The 26050-nt window shown below is 39.0% G+C and overlaps 1 protein-coding gene across 1 annotated transcript in view; it reads left to right on the forward strand.

Annotated features, from left to right (window-relative positions):
- The window catches only part of MYO10 (myosin X), a 181320-nt gene that overhangs the window by 66033 nt on the left and 89237 nt on the right, over window positions 1-26050 (forward strand). The window contains exon 3 of the mRNA XM_067290985.1: window positions 14496-14654. Coding sequence (XP_067147086.1) covers window positions 14496-14654 — 159 coding nt within the window. The remainder of the gene's footprint in view (window positions 1-14495; window positions 14655-26050) is intronic.

The following is a 26050-nucleotide window of genomic DNA, read 5'->3' on the forward strand; positions in this document are numbered from 1 at the left end:
CCTGGTTCATAAGCAATGTCCAGGGGAAACTGTAGTAGCAGTGCGTGGAGCCAGGTGAGATTTAGCTTGAGTGCAGGCTATGCAAATGTGACTAAAATGCCTTCTGACCCTTGACTGAACTGGTCTTGCCAACAGTTACACGTTTCACATGCCATACCAATGGCACTGGCTAATTCTGAGTGTGGATAAACTACCTGCGTGTATTTTTTGACTTGACAGTATTTCCATGCATGGACATCTCTGGCATTGATATAAAATGTAAAGGTCAAATTCCTAACAACAAAAAGATTTTGTTGATATTTGGGTTGCTTGCTTGGGTAGGGGGAAACCATACTGTTTTGGGATGCAGCCCTGATTTGGGTAGGTGGAAAGGCAGCTTTGGAGACCTGCTGAAGGTTGATCTGTCCTGCCCACCTTAGAATCACCACTGTATGTCAGAACTGGGCGCAGAATGAAGGAAGGGTCCCCAAGGACCCAGACCCCTTCCCACAGTCACTGAAAGACATCTTCCAATTGCCTTCATTGGAGTTGGATAAAATCCTGACCGCTGTTTAATTGAATTAATGAATATAACAAAGGAGGAAGTGGCCTTGCTGTTTGTCCTGAAGGAGCCCTTTCCTGAAAGGCAGATAAATTGTTCTGAGATTGGGATTCACGATAAAGGTTAACTTTGAAATGACATAGCCTTGTAAACAAATCTACGATAGAAACTGTACCATAGACTCAGGTTTGGGGAAAATGCCATATTTTTATGTTCAGCTAACTGTATTCTGCTTTGAACATTTTCCATTAGGTATTCCGTATCGTCTTGTAAATATTTGCTTTCATAGATATACAACCTTAGGAGCTTATTGTATTCAGGGCTTGATTCCGCCCCCCCCCCCACACACACACACACACTAGTTACCATTATGTACTTGTGCATTTTGAGAAAGGGAGATGAACAGACAGCCGCCTCTTTAAAGGAGTATGTTTTCAATGAACGAGCTTTGAGCTGTGAATAAAACGCATCCTTGGCTGTCTAGCTAGCGGTGTAACTGTGTTAAAACCTCACACCACAAGCAACCTGCAAAAACAGCTGGTAAACACTGGTTCCTTTAAAAAAAAAAAGAAATAGAGAGAGGGATTGATGTTCAAGCTAGGGTTTGCATTGCACTTGGATTAGTTGTTATCCGGTCCCCGTTTCCTGGGTTAGAACAATAGTAAGTGGCAGGGGTATGAAAAGTAGTGCAGAGTACATGGTGCCAGTCAGGTGTGGTTTTTGGCTTGTCTTTATCTGCTATTTGGTGATATTGTGGAAAAAAATTAAAAGTTTGATCTTTGTTTTTAAATATGTAGAAAGGGACTCAAGCTTTGGTTTCTTGCAGAAGGTACACAGTCTTTTTTAGAGTAATGTCCAGATCAGTTGCTTTTATGTGAAATATGAAGAGAATAGTTGCTAAATATTTTGAGAATTCAGCAATATTTCTGAATCATGACCAAAACTGAGCTGGTGCTTCTTGGATGTGTCCCATACAGCCGTTCTGTGTGTGATGTCATACTTATGCGATGTTTTGATGAAATCTGAACTGGCATTTTGGTGTCTGTTAAAATGAATAGCTTCAATTCGGATTTATACTTCCAGGTTCTCTGCAAGCTTGTACAGAGTTTTATATTGATCATTTTCTGTTTTTTCTCTTTTCTCATAACTATAATAGCAAAGAAAACTAAAGCTAATTTTTTTAAAGGATGAAAGTGATACCAGACTCATATCTAAAGTTCACCAGAGTTGAATCAAAAGATCTAGGAAATCAGTGCCTCAAAGATGATTTCAGATCAATTTATTGCCAGTTTATTGCCATATTAACCTTTTACCTATTCTGCTTTTTTTGGAAACCTATCCGTACAGAAAGATCTGAAGGACTTTTTTGAATTAAGGTGGGAAAGTCATAGTTAAACAGACACATTGCAATTGTGAACAAAAATTCATTTGATGAAGAAGTGATTTGAATACAATCAAATATTGTTGCTTTGAGGTGTGCAATATTTACAGTAAGAGAAACCAAGTCAAGATTTGGAGAGACTGTAATAAAATGGAAATATGATTAATTGACAAGAGTTTTGTCGTGAAATGTTATCAGGAAATCTGAAAACCAAGATTGTATACATTCGAGCTTTATTTACCCATGTGCAAGTTGCCATTTCTTTTATTCACAAACTGTTTTACAAATAACTTAATGCAATAGGCATTTTTTGCCTTAAACACTGGATTCATAAATAACATCTGGCAGTATACTCTTCTTGCTTTATATTATTTTTTTATCATGATGTTTCAGGGCATCTCATATAGTGTTTACTTTCTTATTTTTAGTAAGGGTTCTACGTTGTTCTTTGTCAGCACTTGTGTTTTACCTCTGTTCATTTTTCCTAAGGTTATGTCTCTTTTTAGGTGTGGGCAGGACAGAAGAAGAATCGGTTAACTGAAAACTTGATTTATTTGCATTTCTCTCTGCATTTCAGGGAATGGGCAGTTTACTTTAAAGCTAAATTTAAAATTAAATTTACCCATGGATTTGAAAGTAACACCTTGCCTTGCCAGACTAGCCATATTTGGAAGGTTTGACTGGAAAGCAGTGACTCCAAAGAGAAGTGTGTCTCTATGGGGAGAAGAAAGTGGGTAGCAGGGGAGGATGGAAGGAGAAGAGGGAAGAGAACTGAGAAGGTAATAGAGGGAGAGAGAAAGAAATTAGTGTGAACGGGGAAGGTTTGCAGCTGGAATGCAGAAATAAAGTTGTTAGTGGAAAATTCTGGAAGAGCATGATCTGATCCTTAGTAGGTGGTGTAACATCTACAGGAGGAACAGGCAGGAAGAAAATGGGGCTGTTAGGTGGACTGTGAAGATTACTGTTTGAGTCTGTTGTAGATGCTGATTTTCAGGACTGTAATAATCCTGTTGGCCCAACTAACCTAAGTTTTACCCTAGGAGAGCACTAGATCTTGCAGTAGCTCTGTTTCTCTCTCATGGGCCCTTTTCCAGCCCAACTCCAGGATTCGTTATCTCAGAGCGTCCTGTATTGCTTGTGACAGATGAGCGCGGGAGCCTGTCAGCACGCTCTTGTAGGTCACTCAGCCGCACTTGGCTCCGAAGGGTGCGAATTTCCGTGGGCAGGAGCTGCCCTGCTGTTGGCACCGTCACGTAGGGTGTTACATACTTCTCACTCCATCGAGTCAAAGAGGAGGGGGCTCTGGCAGAGCGCCAACCCCCCAGGCTGGCGGATCCCCTCCCTTGAGCACTGTGAGGCCAGGGGGGTTCCCATACTGCAAGCCTCCTTCTTGCTTGTTGTGTTTTCTTTCCCTTTCCTCACAGTCCTTTGTAGCAGTCTTTCTGAGCACCTGGGCCTAATGGGTGCTGCCCCTCTTTTGCAGGAGTTGCATGAGATATGCTTCCAGCTTCAGCTGGATTTGAGGTCACTGCAGGGACCTTTAGCTTTTAGAGTTGATGCTGTGACAAAATCTCTCTTTTGGTAGTAATAGGATGGTGATAAATTCAGGAAACTTTTCTGACAGGAACTTCCAATAAAGTTCACAGTGCAGTTACCTGGCTCTCACTCTCCAGATGAGCAGTCACGTGCTGGTCACTCTGTGCATGTGTCACAACTAACAGGCCAGTGGTGCCACCGCAACAGGAGTGCTGCACTTGCTGTCACACAGAGAAGGCTCGTCTTCACGGTGCTGGCTGTGCAGCACTTCATCTTTGCTCTCATGGAGCATTGCAAGCAAACCAAGCATGTGCGAGTAAATGAGTCAGATGGCAGCCTTTGGGGTACAAGCGATATCCTTGTTCTCAGAGCAGTTCTACTTACAGACTCTACCCTTCATCCTCCCTCACTATCTGATGGGTGCACATGGTCCAGCCTGCAACAGACTAGGGAGGTTATCAAAGTGTGGAGAGGAGAGAAGGAAAGATCCCTGCAGGATTTGGGAACCATCTGCTCCTACGGGTTGCAGTGACTTCCCTGAGAGTTTGGAAGGCTGAGTTCATCCAAAGCGTTGGACTGAAAGAAAGGTAGGAACGAGGCCAAAAGATTCGCATTGACGTTGCTCAGGTTTTGGATGTGAGGTGGAAGGTCCGAGGTGGCTCTGGTACTTTGGGGCTGCTGTGAAGCATCTCCTCCGCATAGTTCACAGGAGCTCCGCTTTGTTCTGCATCCCAGTAAACCTCATCAAAATAAAACCTTCTTCACTTAGTTCAGAACAAGGCTTGCTTGACAGGGATGGCCCCTTGGAGCTCAAAGCTCTCACGTTAGCACTGCTTTGTATTTGCCCCTAGATTTATTATTGCAGTGTTTCACAAAGACTATTCATATTCTAGATTCAGAGGCAATCCAATCAGCTGCCTGCTGTGTTTTTTCTTTCTTTTCTTTTCTTTTTTCTTTTTTAAAGAAAAAACCCTATTGAGATTGTTTTATTGTGCCTCAAAAAAGCTTTTAGGCTGCTTGTTGAACAGAGTTGTTCCTGTTCTTGATAGCAGGACATTTTATTCAAATTCTGTCTTGTTCATTCAGTTGCAAATAATCATTGTTTATCTCATAAATCACTGAATAAATATGAATTTAAAATTGGGAGTTCCACTCAAGCTCTAAATGATCTTGACAGTCAAGCTAGTGCTTTCAGTGCTTTGTATTGTCCATCAAGGCACTTTCTGTTGTGTGAAAAATGATATATAAGTGGTGAAGGTTATTTATGTATTTTTTTAAATGTTTTGGTCTTCCTCATGAGAGGAGGAAACATCAGTTTTCATCCTCCTTTCTTCTGAGCTAGTTAAGGTGGTGCATGTTAAAAGCAAAGGGAGTATTGCTGTTACTTCTGTTTACTAGGTGCTGCTTACAGTGGCAGGCTCTTGTAATGCCAGCAAGTGGGGGCTGCCTTTGGTAGGGTGACTCCTGCCAAAAAAAGTGAACTAATTGGAAAGGTTGGCCTGGATGTTGATTCTTCTGATATGTACTTGGCTTCGCTTTGTGCTTCATCTCACAGTGCCCTGCAGCCTCTTCTATGACTTACTCTCTAGCATTCAAAGCTGAGTTCCAGTTCAAACTCTGCTGTTGACCTGATGTCTCACAGGGAGCCAAAGACTTCGTCTCTTAGTGTATCTTCTATGTGTCCTGCCATTCAACTGTTTTATTTGGTTATGCATTCTGGGAAAGCCTGGGAGCTGTGATCCCTCCACTCTTCAGTTCACAGACAAAAAGGGGTACTTTTCCATGGTTAAGCAAGTGCTAGTGACATGCCAGGAATGTTTTGCCTTTTCTGCAGTGCCAAGGTCACAGTATTTATAGATGGGTGGACTTTTTAAAATCAAGCTTTGTGGTGTCTTCAGGTGCAGAGAACTGTAGGTTATACAAGGTCACTTCCAACAAAAGTTAGATACACTTTTTTTTTTCTTCTCTTAGAATTAGCATGGCCTGCCTAGAGGCTTACTGTAGTATAATCTAGGTAAAATTTGTGTGTTTAATTTGAATTAAATTTCTTTATTGTATGTGTAGGCAAGCTCAGTTGAAGAGTCACGAACACTGAACCTGTAATTGAAAGCTTGTTCATATTTGATGGCAGGGCTTGTCTACAAATGGAAACAGATCAGCATGTGGAATAAACTGTCTTGAAATGCCTCTTGCAGAATAGGCATTCAGTCTTCATCAGACAAGTTTGTTGACATTGGTCAACAGGTAGGGAAACAACAAAGAGGTTTCATTTAGCGGCTTTGCTGAGCTCTACTGAGGTGATAAATGGGATTGCCAAACTGACAGTATGCTTCTGCATGCTATGAAGTTCGGAAGCAAAAAGGGATACTTCTGTATGGGTGTGAAAATGCCGAGTTATTAGTAGGAATGCTGCTCAAGGAAGATGACGCAAGCCAGAGATTAGTGAGAGAGGTGGGCAAATGCAGTGGGACAGGCTTCCAGCACTTGACCTGGGTAGTAGCTGCTATGCTGTGTGTCCTGCACTCAGGTAACTTCATTCAGTGCAAGGATGCAGGAAATGCGGCAGCACACAGACAAATCTGAAAAGCGATAAGAAAGAAAGAGTGAGGGGAAGGGTCTAGAAGTTTTGTTGGTGGAAGTAGGAAATAAGAGTAAGAATAGGTAGAACTAAGCTGAGCAATGGATAAGATAAAAATAGAGAATTTTACAGAATTTATTTGGTAGATACAATAATGTGCAAAGTGGACTAAATGGGAAAGGAACATGTAGAGTGGAGTGATTCCCAAGATAGATGGGCAGGAATTTTACAGAACCTATAGGAAAACAAATGGTGAGTGTATGGGATTTTTGGAGAAAAGGCCAGTATTAGTCACAGTGGAAATAATGTCAATTTAGTTAGTAATATCTCTTTTCTTGACGTCAGTAAGTGCCTTTCATAATTTTCTTTAGTTTTCCCCATCATTTAATAAATAAGAAACTTCACTGTGTTTTTGTTTGGTTTGAAAAAGATTAAATTGTGTTGCATCAAAGCAAGCCTTGGGCCCCGGTACATCTTGTTGCATGAAAGTTTGTGTTTTGACAAAGGAATGGTTGTCTAAGGTCGGCTCTTAGAGGGAAATAGTAAGTTATCAGACAAAAATATTACTTAGATCACGCTGTTGTTGAAATTAACCGTAGTATTTAAAATATTGGTAGTTAGTCTGCTTTACATTTGTGTTTAAATTGCTTATGATTTATAAGAGAGCCTTCTTTTCCTACATTTTAAGTATCTATAGTCTTACAGATGTGTCCAGAAAAAAAGGGTAAACTAGTAGATTTTTATTTTTGTGTTTAATCTTTGGGTCCTTGGGCTTTTAACAATTTATTTTTCTCCCTGGAATATTGCATTCCACAGTTTGTAATGTGACCTCAAGGCCTCTTTTCTCTACTTGGACTCAAGTATAAAGAGTTTTGGTAAGATTCATTGCATTCTTTTAACTTCTAAACATGAGGGAAACACAAATGATGATCCTCAATCCAGACCAAAAGCAGAGAATGAAAAAAGTTGATATTTTTAAGTGGGTGTTTCTGTGTGCAGTCCACTGTGTTATGCTGGCATATGTTCAACTCTCATTTCTCTGCTGTGGGGTCAATGACTGAAAGCAAAAAGATGCCTTGGGAAGCTGAGGGCACTGATGTCTAAAACATATGAGCCAACTGCTCCAGAAGTTTCAGTTGATTCTTACAGATTTTCATTGACATCACCATAGCAGTTGGAATTAACTCTGTGAAAAACATGTGTAGGCAAGCCCTCAGGGCAATGAATGCAAGACTGTTGGCCTCACTTTCTGGGTCACAATTAACTTTGCTTTCTGATGTCTGTGGGCTGACCAAATGCTGTAGTGCTTGATTGGCTAATATCATGGGTGTTACTGAAGAAAGGTATGGTTGTATTTTTTGCTGTCTGTAAACCTGTTTCTCAGATGACATCCGTATGACACCTCCTTGCATTCACCTGCCTGTATCTTACTGAATTTTATGTTTAAGCAACCATATCTTCTATTATCCTATTGGTTATATGGATTTGAACAACTTAATTTAAATTAAATGCTTGACAAGACTGGTATTTCTGTTTTCAGTGCAAGAGTATCAGTCTTCTGCAGCTTGTAAAGTACACTTAAAGTTACTAGAAAGCTTTCTTACATAGAAAAGGGCAGCAGAGAGATGTTGGTTGTTCCCTTTCTGCTTTCTTCTATCAAAAAACCATCTGATTTATTGCAACAACATAGATGACAAGGAAGTGCTAAACTGTGTAAACATTCATGAGAACTGGTGTATTCAGTACTGGACATTAATCAGATACCATCAGATTAATTGAGTCTAGCATGTTTTATTAACAGCTAGATTGGTCATGCTTGAGTGCTGCCTGCATGGTGGGAACTGCAAAGAGAGCAATCCCTGAGCTTTCCCAGCTTACTTCCTAACATGTTAAGGTAACTTGAAGTCCATGCAAGTTTGTTTTAGCATGTGCAAGCTGGGCTGTGAATGCTGGCTTAGCCATTCTTGCCATTAGGTGCTCGTTTGCAGAGAACAGAGACAGCAGAAAAACAGAGGTGGTAATTACTTTACTTTTCTAAATTTAATCTAGCTGTGTTAGTGCCCTCAGTTGCCATTATGGTTCACAGTGCTGCGTATTTCCAGCAAGATGAGCAGCAGTTCAGTAGATATCCCTGGTGCAAACACGCAAGTCATCCCCTCCAGGGTATTGTAAGATGCTGTATTTCAGACTGTGGACGCTGGAAGCCAGCAGGGAATTTAAGGCCATTGGCAGATGCCCTGGTCCAGACAGAGCTACTCTTAGAAGGAGTCAGTGCTCATTGCCACCCTCTGCCAGAGACTGCTGTAGGAGTCCTTACTCTTACCCGTAAGTGTGAGATCACCATCCTGGCTTTTGGGAAGGCTTAATGTCTTCCAATAGTGGAGCTGGAGCCAAAAGCTGAGTGTCCTTAACACTATGGAGTGGGAAGTGTGGTGGATGTTCTTTGCATTTGTTTGGCAGAAGTTAAAGCCTCTGTATTTTTCCATGAAGAAAAGGGAGTGGAGTACTCTTTTCACTTTTTCAAATAGTGAAAATAGCTTTGGATTAAAAAAGAGAACTGAGTCTGTATTGATTATCAGTTGTATTTAGGAGGGATGAGGGGTTGGGGTTTATGTATAAAAAGGGCTGTTTTAAAATGTTTATAATGTCTGAACTTTTCAACAGATGATATTACACATTTTCAGAAAGCGGATTCTGTAAATGACCCAATATACACCTACCTAAGTTGTAGACAGACCTAATTCTGCCTCTAAATACAAATTGCAAAGAAATCTCACAAGAATCATGAAGATGCCATTATAATTGAGATACTTAATTGCTGATGAGGAATGTTATAGGGTACCTGCTGCCTTTCTCCCATCGAATGTTGATCATCAACATCAGAACAAAAAACGAGCTGCTTGTGAAAAACATGCTCTGAGATTTGATTCCATGTTGCCTCTGTGCAGACTAGAAGGCCTAAGTATGACTTGTAGCTTTTGCAAGAAATAAGGATTGTGTGTTTTTTGATATGCTTTATCCAAATACTTAATTTGGCATTCTCTAAATTCAATTGACTCACCCTTTGTGAAATCCCTTGCTAATGTTTAATGACCTTATTCAAGCAGGGATTTTTGTCACTTGGCATCACATGAAATGATACAGTTAGAAAGCATGTGTGCTCCTGTCATTGAGGGCCCGCTCTGACATTCTTTCCTGGTGCTAATGAATTGTATTACAAATTAAATCTTGTGTTAAAATATAATTTCCATTAGATCTTGAGCCTGGGGCTAATTTGTCAGTGCAGAAAATTAATTAGATGTTGTTTTGTGGTACCCCTCCCCCCCTTAAATGAAAGACTTGAAAGACTTCTTGTTTTGTCTCATACCAGATCAATTGTGCAGGATAAAAATGTCTTTTCAACCTAAAGAAGTGGGAAATATTAAGTTCTTCATGCTGGTTTTCATGCTCTTTTAAAAGCATCAGTGAAATTATTTTAATTGCAATCTTTTGCTTCAAACTCATGGTTTGTTTGTGTGTTGATTTCATTACTTGCTGTAATTCTCCAGTAAACTCCTGGGTCGATTTACAAGAGTGTATTCACTTAAAATACTCTGCCAGGTTATTACAAATTGCATGGCATTCTAGAAACTGTGTTTTTATTAACCAGGTATAAAATTGCAGACTCACCTAATAAATGCTTGTAAATTGTGGAGTACAATATTGCATTGCTGATGCAGCAGTATTTATGAATAGGTACAGTATTTATGAATAGGCAAAATGATATATTTATTTACTAAAGCCATCATTTTCATTATATGTCTTTGTTTTAGCACACAATTTAGGAGTTACTAGCTTTCCAGAGGGGTGTCCCATATGAATTGATTTATTCCAGGAGATTCCACTATTTTGGAACAAAAACCCTCACAAAACATTTAACACCAGAAAACCCCCTCTACCTAGTGTTCATCTACAAAATCTCACTTTTAATCTCAGTGCGTGTTGTTGTAAGTTCTCAAGCTTCCTAGAGTGTATTAGAGAGTATTTTATTGGTATCTTCTGTAAAGAGAATGTACCTCTTGCAACAGCAGTTGGGGATCTGGATAGTATTTCAGAGGGTGATGTGGGAATCTGTCTGGCATATGTGATGTAGTCATACCCATATCCTGGAAGAGTTTGCATGCTGTCACTGACTTCCCTCTAACTTCTTTTCCCTTGGCTCTGTTTGGCAAGGCAAATGTTGTCTTTGTGGGAAGATGAATTAATTTTTTCTATTTCTTATTCTTTCCCATCTGGGTAATACTTTTGAAATAGGAATGTAATTCCCACTCTCAATATCTAGGGCTTGACACTCTATCCTAAAGCAGGTCTGACAAATGCTGCAGATGGTGTTGTCATTGGGCAGGGAGACCTGGATACTACTCTGGGTGCATCTCTATCCTGGTGAGATTGATAAACTTTACCCAATTCTGGAGAGAATAGAGTTGGGCTAATAAACCTGCTGATTACCAAACAGACGTGGTTCAGGACTTGGAGTCATATCTTAAAAGCTTTGAAACAGGCTATCATAACTAAACCTGTATGTTTTGTATTCATGTTTTGTGTGTGTTACCCTGTTTTTAATGTTTTTAATGTTCAGGCAAATATTCCTGTCCTTGTTTATCTGTCTTTTCAATCTTTTTTTTTTTCTTTTTTTTTAACTAGAGAGAGAAATCTGACTCAGCAGCATCTAATTACTTTCTTTCAGTCATATTTACTTTCTTCTTCAAGACTAGTACTAACCAGTGTTCCTCCAGCCCACAGGTATCGGTTCTCCTTTCAGCAGTGTATTAATGTCTGGGTGTTTGATAGTTCCCTTCTAAATTATTGTAGAATCCCAGAGTGCCTGTGACAGCTTTTTTCCATGCTACCTGGGGACATTGGAACTGTTGATCCCCTGGGTTTTAAGGTTGCTGCCTCATTTGGGTTCATTTATGGTATGTTTATTGTGGCACCAGTAAGCCATGATAAGGACAGTCAAGTCATTCTGAAGCACAGTTACTCTTTCCCAATGAAATTGTTTAGCAGGATTTACTGTTTTGTATTTCTCAAGTTTGTTCTTTTTGCTGTTGTTCTTTTCATTGTTCCTTCCTATCTCAACCTCTAATTTACACTTCCACAGTAATTTTGAGAGTTCTTGTTTTGCATGCTGTCTCTTTGGGGCTTCATTTATAGTTTTCTGTGTATTCAGCATATTTTGTTATCTTGGTCCATTTCTATCTAGAGAGGAAAGTGTTTTTTTGCTGAACTTTCACTTAGGTTTGTCTTAAATCTTATTCCAAGTTTCCTGCATGTTTTACTTGAGCTTCCAGAATTTGCTGGCAAGACCCTTGAGGATGCACTCTCCTGCACTCTGCCAGCATGCTCTTCTTAAAGTTCAGGAACCTACTTCATCTTCCTTCTTTGCATTTTGACCCTGTAGGATGGCTCTGAGGTTCCTATTTCCTGAGGATTTCTTCTGCAGTACTATTTTATAACATGATCTTCTAATTAGTATTGATAAAGTTCAAGGTTATTTTTTCACATAATTATCTTATAAAAGGAGCGAGCCAAAATGAAACAACAAAAGCAGGGCTTGCAGGGCTTCAATACTAGAACTATCAAAAGCCCTTTTTAAGGAAATGAGGCCTATGCATATGATCCTTCTGCCCTGCCAAATGACTTTGATCTTGTTTGCTGATTTTGACCAAATTTGACAGCAGAGTTATAAAATCTGAAAGGTGCATGGTTCTGATAAAAGTCAAAAGTAATGGAAAAAAAACTCCCCAACATGAAGGAAGAGTCCCTTGTCCTTTCTAGTCTGTGTGACAGCCGGTGTGACCAGTGAGTGTGCTTTCTAGTGGGTCAGTGTACAAGCATTGCTCTGAATCAGCTCACAGAGCCGTTTCCTCATCCAAACAAGAAGGCAACCTGTGGAAGAGCTGAAATTATGAGATGGACCAGCTTGAACAAGAAGCAATTGGTTTCGAGAGAGAAGGATTAAACTATAGAGACCATAATCCTGCTCCTCACAGGTCAATTGTCGTGTTATTTTTCTTGGTGTGTTTTTATTAATTCCTTATGCTTATAAATGTGCTTAACAATGAATGGAAAGCTCTGCATACCCTATGAACCTATGCATCACATATCAAAGAATACAAATCACTAAGAAAAAATCTGCTCTCAGAAATGATGGTCTTCCTCCTTTCTGTGTTCACATGACCCACACTCACAGAACATGTGCTATCATATTCTGGTTTCCTAAATCTCCTACTGAGTCTATTTTTCTGTTTTAATTCCATCTCCTTCCTGATATGTAGCCTCAGTTCAAGTTGCTTACTCTTCTAAAATTTGCTCCGCTTCCCCGTTATTTCCAAATCTTCCAGCTTATGTTATTCTTTGTTCTGCAGCATTACCTTTGCTTTTTCACCATAGTTCTTCTAGTTAGGAACTGCAGTTTATTCCACTTGAAATGTAATTATCTCAAATTCTGGATTATTCTTTGTGTGGTTAGTCTTGGGTCCTCTAATACAGACCCAAAACTTTGCTATTGATGATTCTGTTCTCATTCTTTCAGTTTGAAAAATCTAGATCACTTGCCCTTGAATATGTTTAAGTTGCTGTTTTCTTTGTGCTGGCCAACATCTATCTGCCCTGTACAAATGCTTGTCTTCTCACCTGCCATTTGATAATTGTTTTACGCAAAATATTGTTCAGATCCCTACATGTCTGTCTTTTCCCACGGATATGGATTTATTTTGGATCATCCTGAATCTTCAGGAACATTCTCGTTGTTTGTTTGTATGTCTCCTTGATGTCTGGGCTGTCTTCCAGTTCCTGTTAAAAATTTGTTTCCTGAATCTTCCTCCTCTTCTTTCTCCCCCAGCTTTCCCCCAATATACTCTGTTCTGCTACGAATGATGGCTGTAACTCTTTGATGGTCTGTGCTAAAAGTTGGTATGTTCAGTTTGGGATATGATTTTAATGAACACTTTTTGTCAGGCAATTCGCCTTATTCATTTGGTGGGTATTTTGGTACAAAGTTTTAATGTTAAGTCTGTTCTACATTCAGCCTGCTGCTTCCTCAGTTTCTTTTTCTCACTTGTCTCAGCAAGACAGAAAAAAGTCATGCAACACTGAGCGCCAGGAATCTATTTTCATGCATAGCATCCTATAATGATACTGACTATCCCCTTTCAGTCTTTCATTACAAAGAATATACATATATTTTGTTTTTTTCCTGAAAATCTTTGATGGGTTTTCTTTTCCTGAGAAGGCTTGGCATCTTGCATGGGACTGCTCCAGTCCAAAATACTGTGCAATCCACAGCCCACACTGACAATTCTGAGATGTTCAAACAGTTGGGCTGTAGTTATTGCAATTCTTCAATCAGATGAAAGTTTTATAGATATTATTTCAAAAGATTTTGGAAGATTTTTATGTTCCACATTATTAAATTATTCACAGTCACCCACAGCTCAGCTTTCTTAGTCTGAAGCAGTGGTTACATTAGCAGGGACTAGTATTGCCTAAGTAGCATTGGCTACAAAATGCAGATGTATGTCTGTAGGAATGAGTTGCCAAGATGTGAATTAAAAGGAAATGGGAAGCTGAATTCGAAAGCAATTATTTTATAATCTTTAGTGATGTCATTAGTATTCATAAAAATTTATTTAACTTTATTCGGGATATACACATCTTCTGAGCATATTTTATAACAGTTTTATAGAAGATGCATAGAAGTGTTTTATGACTAAGTACTTAAATCATGGGGAGTTTTAGTGCTTTTTACTGTCTGTCTTGAACAGGCTTCAGAAATTTGTCTCAAAAGAGCATTGATTAGGAATTGGTTCACCCATTTATTTTCAAATATGTGCAGCATGCTGAACTTAGTGTGCTAATTACACTAAGAATAATGATCTAACCTAGTAGTGATCCTGATCAGAGCATTGAATGGAAGCATTTAAATGGAATTTGGATCAAACATACAAACACTTGTAGCCCTGTTAGATCAGTACATTCATTTTTGCTGTTTTGTGGTGTAAAGCATGTTTCCCCAAAGTAATCTGAATATGAGTGGGTTTTGTGGGAGGGGGGCATTTTGTCTTTTTGTTTGGTTAAGGGTTTTTTTTAGATTTTCTGGGAACGGTTGCTTGCTTGGTTTTTTTTCCAGATAAAGTCCTAAAGTAGTCCAGCGTGAAACCAGATTCCTTTTGTCCAGAAGAGACGTCAGCTCTCAGGATATTGTCAGTATGGACTAGTTTCATATGACCCCTGTGTATGTCTTTGGGGTCTTAGTTATTGTCAAAGAAGTCTTAGAAGAAGGTATGAATGGCAGGCTATTATGTCTTATGCTTCTGCCTGTTGGTAAACTGGATAGGCAAGAACAGGTATGAAAGCTCCCTTCTTAAGTATGAGTTTTTGAATGTGTGTTCTGATTTTTTTTTTTCTTCTTCTTTCAGGTATTCACTTATAAACAGAGCACAATCACACACCAAAAAGTAACGCCTATGCATCAAACAAGTGCAGAGAGTGTGGAAGACATGGCAGCACTAGTAGATCTCCATGAAGGCTCCATCATGCACAACTTATTCCAGCGATATCAGCAAAATAAAATCTATGTAAGTTTCTTCTAAAATTAAGAAAAATATCCAGAGGGAATGTTTTTGGCTGTGTAACTACTGTGTGTGTTTTGCTGTTCTGTGGTATCTCCCATCTTAACATTCTCCAGAATTCTTTATGTGTTTGTATAGTGCTGAAGTATGCCTAATATAGCAATTTCTTTCCAACAAAAATGGCAAAAGTTAGCCCAGGGCTGGCAAGACAATTCCTTGGAAACCTTTAAAAACTGGTACATCGTTCCAGTGACAGAGTTGTGTAAAGGTTCTTGTTTTTCTCTTCTCCTTTAGACCCCCTGCACCAGCAATATATGCTGTGCATGTCGCCTGAGAGGATGCAGTGGGATTTAGTCTGTGATTGCCATTTGAAGATCTTATCAGGCCAAGATCCAGTTCTGATCAGCTTCCCCATTTTTTATTGTAATAGAAAAGGGGTGGTATCTTGATTGTCATGCTGAGAACACATATGATAAAATACACGTGGTTAAGAGTTTGGGGTATATGAGACCAGCCAGCTGTTGAGAAGTTCAAAAAATTAGGAATTTGTCTACACAGAACTCTTTCTCTCAACTCTGTATTACAGGTTTTTGTAATTAGATTTACCTGGTTTTAAGTATTTTTATTACTCTTGAACTGACTAGATTGAATCTTTTCTGAATCTAGCACTACACTAAATGTGAGAAGGGTATAGGGAGTACTAGTGGCTGCTATAGGTTGTGAAATTTCACTTTTCAGTTGCTCAGTGTTTTAATAAAAATAAATTAATTACAGAATAAAAATAATTTTTGTTGGAATCATCTTTCTAGATCCTTGGTTTAGCCATCTCTATGCTTCATCCCAGGCTTAACCTATTTTATTTGGCTTCTTAATTTTTAAAGATAAGCATGTCTTAAAGTAAAAATAAAATTCCCCCATATTTGGAAATTTCTTTATGATAAAGAAGCAAAAAAAACCACAAGTAAATTATATTCCTTTGTACATCACCTTTAAAGGGGCTTGTAGTGAGAATCTTAAATGTTGAGTCTATACTTCTATACTTAATTGTCATTACAAAAGTCTGTTTTTCACAAAATAAATGAACCATTTTGCCTTTCAGAAAGATCAGCAAGCAAAAAATGAATGCCAATATTTTAGCATATGTGAACAATCCTGCATGTGCAGGAAAAAAAATACATTGGTAACAGCTTGGTTTTCCACTAGGGTTATTATATTAGAATATAATATTCAATGTGAGTCAAAATAAAATATTCTGTTTCCTGAGCAATTATATATACTCAGATGTGGGACGTGAATGTCTGCCTTTTCCCCTTTTAAAAAGTGTATGTGCAGAGGGGGAACTTTTTTTGAAGAGCCAAATAACAACATTGTTCTGAAGAGACATGTCCTAGTTTATTTCGTAGCTTGTTGAGGCAAGTTGAGGGTACGCTGATGTTTGCTGCTGAGTGTGGTATATGCTTCTAGACAAACTGGTTTGTGTGCTGTTAGTGATGACAAATCCATTGCTGCTGATACTCATTGTCCCTGCAGTTTTGTTAATTTTACTGCTTACTCTTTTGGGTACAGCTCTCATGAAAAAGGAGGGTGACTGGAAAAAAAGGTCCATTTTGAAATGCATATGAAAGAGTCTCTCTTGTCCTGTGTATGTAACCAGGGCCTGATGTAAGAAGCATTGTCGTTATTCTTTCCCCGTTTTTTTGCTACCCTACTCCTGGTGTGCCAGTGGTAGTGTTTTAGCAGAACAGGGCTCCAGGAACAACGAAACTGAAAAAAGATTAAAGAGCTTGAATAATTTTGTGAAATGCTTCTAGGTGCATGAGTACGTGTTATAGGAGAAGGTATCGTAGAAGGAGTCTGCAAATGAACCATGTCATCTCAAGCCAGAATGAAATAACGTTATTGAAGAGTTTAATGATTTTTAAGGTTTGATGTATTAAAAAAAAAAAAAAGGACTCAAAGGAAAAAAATCAACTGCATTAACTTTACCCTGCCAAATACATTCCTGCAGCTAAAGAAATTAGGATCCTGGTCACTCTGCTTTGGTTCTTGCATAAGACCAGAAGGACCATTGGAGTTCATGTCAGGAGCATCAAAGCTTTCCAGAGTATACCTCTGCCTTCTCCCTTCCCTCCAAAAAAGTCCTCTCCCATGGTCAGTAATTGCTCCGTCAGCACACATGGTGTGTGTTGTGTCCGTCTTAGCATTTTGATAGTATCTCTCCCATGTGCATTATAGGTAACCCAGGAAGGTATGTGCCTCTCTACACTCTGGGCTTGGAGGCTAATTACCCCCTTGAAAGACTTCTCTCCATCCCTTAATATAAATCACTGTATAATTGCCACGTCCTGGCTTTTAGCTTAGAGATGTGTTTGGGTTTTTTTTTGTTTTTTTTTTTAAACCAAAACCAAGAAGTGCAGTATGCTAAATTGTAGTGTAAAGTACATATTATTTTTAAAAATATAAAAAAATACATTAAAAGTTTAAATAGTTGCTTTCCAAGGAAGAAAATATTTATGCAACTCTTTCCCTGTTAACTTGTGTATTTTTATGTACTGGAGGAGCTGCTTCTCCAGCAACAAGCATTTAAGTAAATATCTTCAGATGTTTGAGTTTAGTTTACTTTTCCTTTTCATAATAGTATTTTTGCCTCTTCAGGTCGCATAATCACGCCCATATTCCTAAACCCTTCACTATTTCCCCATTAATTTTATAAAAATATTTGTTATAGATGCCAAAGCTTTTCAAGCATGTCAGTGCCTTTCTTTGTTGCTGCTAGCAGCTCCAACTATAAAGGCCAGTGTAGAATTTTCTGTATTTCTTGCTATTTCTTTGGCGGGATTTTGATTTGGTACACAGACTGCGTTCATCGTGGGGGTAATGCCTGGCTCTGTACGTAGTAAGTTGAGGCTCCTAACAGAATCTCTGCTGTTAGTGAAAAGATGAAACAAAGTTTGTTCTGATCCACGTGCAACCATCTTCTTGCATCAGCATCAAATCTGTCAACATCTACTTGTGCTACTCATTTGTCTGAATTTCTGTAAAAGAGTGCTTGCTTTCCTTTTTCCATCAGGGAGAAGCATGGGCTATATATGCCCTTTCTAGGTTCTTTAAAACAGGCTCCTGACTGGTATTTTTTCAGCCTTGTCAATTAATACTGCTTTATCTAAAAGCTTATTTCTGGGTTATTACCGCTTTTGTTGTCCAGGAAGGGAGCAAGGTTAGTACACCAGGGATTATAAGTTGTTGAGGCTTTCATTACTACTCCCTCCCTCCTCCCCCATCCCCCCTCTTACTTTATCAGGAACAACTTGATACGGGAGGTCCAGCTTTTGGACAACTGCATACAAGGTTTAACTCCTATGTGTGAGTGCTCAGATTAGCTTGCGTACTTGGTAGGTATGTGGCAAAATATAGAAAGATAAACACCAGTGCTAAATGTGGAAGCCATAGGAAAGTGCCCACATTTGAAAACTGAACCTTTTGTGGAGGCAAATGAGGGATTTCATCGTCTCTCTGAAGCAAAGCCAGCGCTGAGCACGATGGTAACACAGGCGGCTGTGGGATGTGGAAAGGGGAAGTGCTACGGTGGTTGTCTTGTTGCTGTTCAAAGGAGAATTGTTCCCTAAGCTGTTGATTCTGGTTTACTTTTAGTTAAGTACACATCACGGAGGAGACCAGCGTAATCTTGGAGAAGACACCGTAAACCACATTATTTGGATTGTAGTGCAAGCCACATAAATTATGGTGTTCATGCTGTCTCTGAAAAGAGCTGCCTTGTCTCTCTGGGCAGTGGTTAGTTACTGATTCAGGCAACTGTATTTAAGAAGAGCAGATCAGAGGATTAGAGAGAAGCTTTTGTTGCAGTGACAGGAGAGTTAAAAATAACTTCAGTATACATTTACTTGGTATTGTACACTTCAATAGGGAAGTTTTCAGTGTCAGAAAAATCCTCATTTGACTATGTTTAAGCACTAAACAAGTTCCTAAACACGTTTGCTTTTTTTTCCCCTTTTGAATTAAGCTCTGAAGTACCAGATAGATGCTTTTCCCTTTGAAGTGGCAGTTATTTGACGTGTGCACTTTTGCTTGGGTCGGAAACGTGTCCCTGGGCTTCGGAAGGCATGCAGTGCGGGGGGGGGGGGTGACAGTGCCTCAGCTGCTTTCCCCCGTGAGTGCCAAGCAGCCTCCCGCTTGATAGGCCACAGGCCTTGTCCAGGGGGAGGGAGAGTTGCCCTGAGGTTGTGAAGGAGTTTCATGCAATGGCAAGGAAGGCTGAGAGAGAACATAACCTATTTTGCTCACTTTCAAATTAGAGTTGTAGCCTGCCTGCAGATAATTATAACCATCTGTTAGGTTTCTGTATGTGTGTGTAAAAACTGTTGTACCAGCCACGTAGACACATAGTACTGTACCAGCCACATCCACATCAGAGGATGACAATGGTAATTAGGAGATCAGTTTTTGTGACTTCCTTCCTTTTTCTCTTCAGCTGAAGCAACAAGCATGGGATAACTTGCATGAGAAAGCAAAACCCCTCCAAATTTTAAAAAAGTTGTTAAATTGGAAAAGTTATATCTTTCCTGACAACATTACATGTAGAGTTCTTGTCCACGTCATTCATTACACTGAATGCTCAGTTATCTGTCCTTAAAAGGTCTATTCAGTTATTCATATATTGATTTTAAACCTGTTTGCTTGGGTTTTTTTTAAACAGCATGTTCAGTCATAGTTTGTTAAGTCATCTAATTACTGCATGTTTTTCTCCAAGTAGTAAGGGATCCCTGAGGGAACTGGTTGATGTTTCTGCAATATTAATCAATAGCATAATGAACTGTCAGGGATTTTTCAAATTCTGTTTGCAGACAGAGACACTTTACTATCTAGGTCAGTTGCTCTCTGTGACTTTGTTTGTCTAGGTTTTTGCATACTCAGGTTTTTTGAATAAAATAAAACTCATTTCAGACCCTGTGTGTTTCCTCTGCGCCGTGTTACAGTGGTCAACAGGAAGTAGGAGTTGGTACATGTTATACTGGGAAAATAGCAAGGCACACCAGAGTAGTGGTTAATTAAGTAAAACCAGTATGAATTAAGACAGGCATAATTACTGCACTTCTTAAGCACTTCTGTTTGGATGTCTTCTAGCATGCATACAAGTTTTAAGTAGATGCAGAGAGACAAAGAAAGATCAGTAAGAGGCAATAGCCAAAAAATGAAGACTTACGAAGCCAAAAGTTGTCATGATTTTTTTCTTAAATACAAAAACTTGGGTACGTTCACTGTAGAAATTAAGCCTTCAGAGAACGTGTATCAAGCATCTGTGCGCCATGCTGGACAGCTAAGCAGCTTTGGTCTTTGGTCTACCATGCTGCATGGTACAAGAAAGTGTGGGCCATTGACCTAAAAAGAGCAATGACAATTTAAACTGCCTGGTAACCTGCATTTCTGTCCCGTTTTCACTAATGCTGAAAAATATCAAGAGTAAGTTTCTAAAAGTGTTAGGCCAGAACATTTCTTTACTTTCGCATGAATTGTGTCTTTAGTCAGCACCATAAAATACATATACATGAGTACTGTATATGTACTTTGAAACCGAGTCCTCAGTTATTCCTCTAGGTCTTAGAACCACTTTTTCTCTAGTCAGGTCTGCCACCTGGTTGTAATTGCACAGTTGCTCCCCGCAGGTATCCAGTACTCTAGAGCAATCCCAAGTGACCAGGTTTTGTAGGATCTGCTGTATAGTCACTGAAGAAACTGCTCTTTATTTAATTGCTATACTTTTACAGTAAATAAACGTAAAAAGTATGCTGATGAATCACAGTGTTTTTCATGCCTTCTGTTAGGGCACTTTCTATATTACTGCTGAGATGGGGATAATTCTCTCCACCAGTTCCTCTGGTCTACACAGACCAGAGAGAGGGCACTTGTCAAGAATGCATGAAAAATGCCTATGCACAGCTACTTACCTCCATAATTAGCATGTTATGCTTACACATATCAGATAATGTTTTCAAAATGTAGTTCAAAGTGAACCCCTGTCTCCAAGCATTAGTTACAGCTTCCATTTCATGTCTGTTACTGGAGAGCAGTAGACAAAGATCTGTATAAGCACAGCAGGCTTTTATTTGGAATTCTAGTGGAATTTGGTTTTGGTGATCGCTGTTCCTAAAGGATAGTCAGTTATATAGATCAACAATTGTTTACCAAAGGACACATCATTATTTTTTTTATTTGTTTTTCTTTTGTTATATACATCAGAGGAAGAAGATAGCTGTACTGATATGAATTGAAGTAAACAAATGCCTTTGGTTGTTTAACCAACTGTACTTCTTTCTGAATTTGTCCTTACTGCAGAACTTGTGGGACTGCTAATTAAAAAGGAAGGAAAAAAAAAAAAAGGAACATTTGCCTAAACTGCTGAATATATTGGAGGTTTTTTAGGTGCATGTTTTCTGGTTTTAGCAATTGTTTTGGTTTGAGGTGTTGTGATCAAAATGATATTAAAAAGGGAGCTGCTCAAAAAAGTCTGTGTAATGTACACTATCGTGCATGTGATGACTACACGAACAATTTGCTATTAGGTAAATTTATATTGTGGGTGTGTAGCACATTAGGTACCTTTTGGTAACATACTGCATGCTGAGGCCCCTGTGGGGATCCTGCCCACTGCCCAGAACAAGCTGTTTCAGTGAGGGAGGTGGGGAGGAGGAGGAGGAATTTGGAAGAGAAACACTCCCTTAGAAAGAACATCAGACAATGTTTTCCTTCTTTGTTGGATACAACATTTAATAATTAAATTCAAAATCTGTAACATGTTTGCTTTCTAGGAAACATTTTTCTGAGTTTAGTTGGCAAAAATGTGCTCTGTCTGCTTGGTTCCAGTATTTTCTTCACATTTGGCCAGTTGGTAGAAGAATAAGTAATACATGGGTCAATTCCTGTTGACTTCTATGTGTTTGGAATCAGACCTAAGCCTTATTTAATGATAACTTTGTATTGAAAACTGCAAAGCAGAAATCTATATCTTGCAAATGTTTTTCATCCAGTAGGCCATACATTGCTAAGGTCTTCTCAGCTTTGAAGCATTGTTCTTTTATTGATTGCTCCTCGTCCCTGTTGAATGTCACTGGGAACTCTGTATGAGCTGAGAAGAGAAAATTTTCAGTCATTTCTTTAACTGCCCATGTGCTGCATTTTCTTTTTTCTTTTTTTTTCTTTTTTTTTGGGGGGGGAGGTCTCACTTGTATGTAAGCATAGGTTAATTTCTGTAAGGTCTGTTACTTGCAATATGTACAAAGGTATCTAAATCTACAAAGGAGGGCAAGAATTTGGACGCTGAAACTTATGCCACTTGTCTGTCACCAGCACATGTTTTGTTAACATAACATGAGTTGGGCTTTGACTGTAAAGGCCATAAGCTGCACACAACTTGTGCTACACTGTCCAACTGCCTTTTTCACATATTCCAACAGTTTAAAACTAGAAAGGTCATAAACAGCCCATTTAAGTTGAGCATGAAATAAATTATTTTTACAGCTATTGTTTACCTGTGTAAATGGACCCTTGATTCATTGTCAAACTGTTACTTTCATTTGAAAAGATGTAAACCATTTCTCACAAGTAGTTTAAACTATTTCCTTTTGATGTTTTTCAGGCTTTCCTTTTAAAGGCAAATGGGGTCCAAAAATTCCATCTAGGAGATTTTTGGCTGCTAATACTGTTTGTCATCTTAGTGCAGACTTTTAGATCCATGGCCATTGACAGCAGTTCAGTGCCATGCAACAAACTACATGGAATCAACTCAGAGTTCGAATCTTTTGGCTTTTGACTTCTGCTCTGTTAACTGCATAATTCCTGCTGTCCTCCCCCAAAAGCCCTTTCTGTAGAAAAACTCTTAAAACATTAGAGTAATATGCAGGTTATGAAAATCTGGAATCAATGTGTAAAATACTTACAGTCAAAATGAAACAACAGATCTCCAAAGCTTTATATTACTTTTTATATTTCTCCTGTTTTCTAGAAACACTGTTGGGATATCATCTACCAGTATTTTTGTTTTCATTTGCCTGTGTATTCTCTGAAAAGCCCCTTAGTCTACCTAAGATGTATGTATAGGAGAGAAGAACGTTTTTTTCTTTTCCTTGCTGAGGATCAGTTACACCTTCAGACAACTTTGAAAGACTCATGTAAGTTCTGTCCAATAACAAAGCAGGAAGAAGAGCCAGCAAGTGGTCCCAGGCCATTTGAGATGATGAGCCATAGGGTCTCTGCTCTGTGTGGGGCCTTTTCTGATTTCAGATAGAGATCTTCTGGTTAGAATTAAGCTGTGCACTGACACACAGATTGATACAGTCTGTGATGTGCAAACCATGTGATCACAAGAAAGCCACAAAATAAAAGCTAAACGTTTCTGGTACAGATGAATGGGTTGAATTTGTGGTAGAAAGCAGATATAAAATAGAGAATACTCTTGCTTTTTTCTCTTCAAGTCTGAAAGGAGATGTAATTCCATGTCGTTCATCCTTGGGGCATGAAAGCCTCTCTCATACAGTCACATCCTGTATTGCAGGGCATGAAAATGACAAAAATCAATCTCTCATCCTGGTCAATCAGACTTTTTGTTGAGGAGGTCACCTCCCCTCTTCCCCTGGCAATGGTGAAGACATTCTTCCATAAGCAGTAAATGTTTACACAGGACAGTCTATACAGTAGATCACAGAAGATCATTATCTTGGCATTAGATAGGATTAATACCTGGTAGAGATTCTCTTGTATTAGTCAAGAAAAAAAATGTAATAAAAGCAATGAAATTCAGTCCTTTTTATACTGAGGAGAAAATCTATTAGAAACCAAGGAAGTTCCTGAATGAGGAAAGATGTCTTACCTGACATCTTTAGTATGGTCTCTTATATCACAATTTTTTTGTTTGCTTGTTTTTTTGCCTATGGCTATAATAACTCTTCTATCAATCTTTTTCTTTATATTAGTTTAATTTTCCTCATCTGGGTTTTCTCTTTTTGTTTTTGAGTTTTTTTCTTCTTTGACCCTTTGAAAATGGGCATTTCTTCAATTCCAGTTCAAGTGCTGGACCCCCCAGACAGAAAATCTTTGGAGAATCTGTGGGCATCCTGCAGATTCTGGATAACATTTATGGAATTCCTTGAATGTCTCCATCCAGTTGGGATTGTCTGTTCAGTAGGAGCAAATTAGCGGCAAAAGAAGAGGAGCTCAAGTTGTGAGTGGGTCTCTTAGTCTTTGGAGAGCTTAGTTTTGTGCAGGTTCCTCACTGTCTCCGAGCTTTCTTCAGAGTTAAGCTGAAAGATAAGACTGCCTGTATGCACTAGTTTGGTCACATCGGGGTATTTCCTTTGATAGCTAAAGTGAACAAAACCCAATTTTTTAACCGTTAAGAAATGGGTACAAAGATTTTCTAGCTTCATTTACTTGCCTAGAACGGGGGCATTATAAATGTGCAGTGTTGAAGCTGTAGGAAGGGGAGTGGAAAGATTAGCTTAGTTTAGAAGTTAAAGGAAGCTGGGCTGCAAAATACCTTTTTTTTTTTTTTTTTTATGAAGAGGTAACAAACATAGCCTTTGTCCTCAGAGGGGCTTGGGGATGGGGTAGTGTTGTTTAATGCTCCATACCAAGGGAAGCATATGGTCACATTACTTGGGTTGAAGGATGAACATAGAAACTAGGATACATCTAACAGGAAATACTGTTACCAGAGCTGATGCCATTGTCTAATAGTTGCCTCTAACATCTCAAATCAGGTGTAAATGAATACACCTCCTGAAACCTCTCTCTGCCAGCCTTGCCAGTGAACACAAGCGTAAAGTTACTGGCTGGTTTTGAGAATACCTGGATCAGTTGTTTCTTGGATCTAGCCCATGCTCAGCACAGGAAAGGAGAAGGCCATCAGGAAGGTCGCTGGTAGAAGAGGCTGCTCCAGCTTACCTCATGGAGTGGAGCACATCAGAAAATACAGTTAACCGGGGTGAATGTGGGTGAGAAGAGCCTTGCGGGAAAACAATGAGAGGGAGAACATTTAGCAGGCAGGTCTGAATGGAAGTAGCTGCCTGTTACCACTTGATCTTCTAGGTGAGAATTTCAGTGTTGTTCTGGTTCCCTTGAAAGGGTCCTCTTCTATGGGTGCTAACTCATGTTTGTAGTTTTGCCTGTATGTTTACAAATACCTCATTTTGCAACTAATTCTGTAACTGGCTTTGAGAAGTGAAAAAGACAATTTTGGTGTTGTAATGGGGTGTGCCTTGACAAAGAACACATTGATAAAGAAAAGCAAAGCAGATGTATATTTATTTGCTGGACTGTTGAAAACCCACCATGAGTCACCACACAGGAGAAACCCATGCATATAAGGATGATTACAGAGTATAATTTTTACATCACAGAAATAGTTTGATTGGTTGAAAACATCTGAACTTGTAGTTTAGTACTTCAGTTTGATTATGGCTTTTAAGAAAGGAGCTTGGCATCAGACATTTTAGCTTATAATTTAGGGAGAGAGCTGGAGTCCATCCTACTGAAATTAACATGGGACTAGCTGAAATACAGGACATGTTTACCACAGGGAGGATAAATCAAGACCCTAGCATGAACAAGAGTGTAATTATCATCCTGTTTATGATATATCCCTGCCTCTTCTACTCCTTCCTCTAAGCATGCCAGAATATGGTGCAGCCATCTCTCTACTTCTTATGCTGACGTGTATATGGCTGTTGACCTAGTTATCTTTGCCTCAGTATAAACTAAACCATGATTATGATAAATCCTTTTACCTGGGAGAACTTGGAACAGCGAAAGCTGTACCTACAGTGTTAGGCAAACTCTTCTGTTCCCAAGTTGTGTTTCCTGAAACCCTGAAATTTGGCATTGAAAAGATGAAGAAGTTTCACAGCTGTTTTGTGTTCTTTCAAACATTGTCTCCATTTGCATGTGCTGTGAAAGTGCAGATATTCTAATTTGGTAGTGTTAGTGTAGCCTTGATAATTTAAAGGTATGATGAAAGTGCAACTTCTGTGGAATGGCGATAAAAACCTTTTCGCATATTTTGTTTAAAGGAGCCGTAAAGTAACTTTCTAGTGAACCAGTTGCACTACAGTTTCATTTGAAGTTGCCACATATCCTGGGGCAGCCCAGCAGACAATATTTTTGAATAAATTATCTAGTTGATATTAATACCATTCTTCAAAAAAAGGAGGGGGGAGACAAAATGCACACCTCACCTTTACTTTTCACAACACAGAATCAGTTCCTTGAGTGATTCCAGCAAAGTCTGGAGTTGCGCCAAAACAATCCAGATAAATAACTTTTGATGCTTCTGTAAGCATGCTTCCATTTCTATAATGAGGATAGATTTTTTTTTTCTGTCTCAGATTGTGATA

This window comes from Apteryx mantelli, chromosome 2 (assembly GCF_036417845.1).
Source record: "Apteryx mantelli isolate bAptMan1 chromosome 2, bAptMan1.hap1, whole genome shotgun sequence".
Lineage (NCBI taxonomy): Eukaryota > Metazoa > Chordata > Aves > Apterygiformes > Apterygidae > Apteryx > Apteryx mantelli.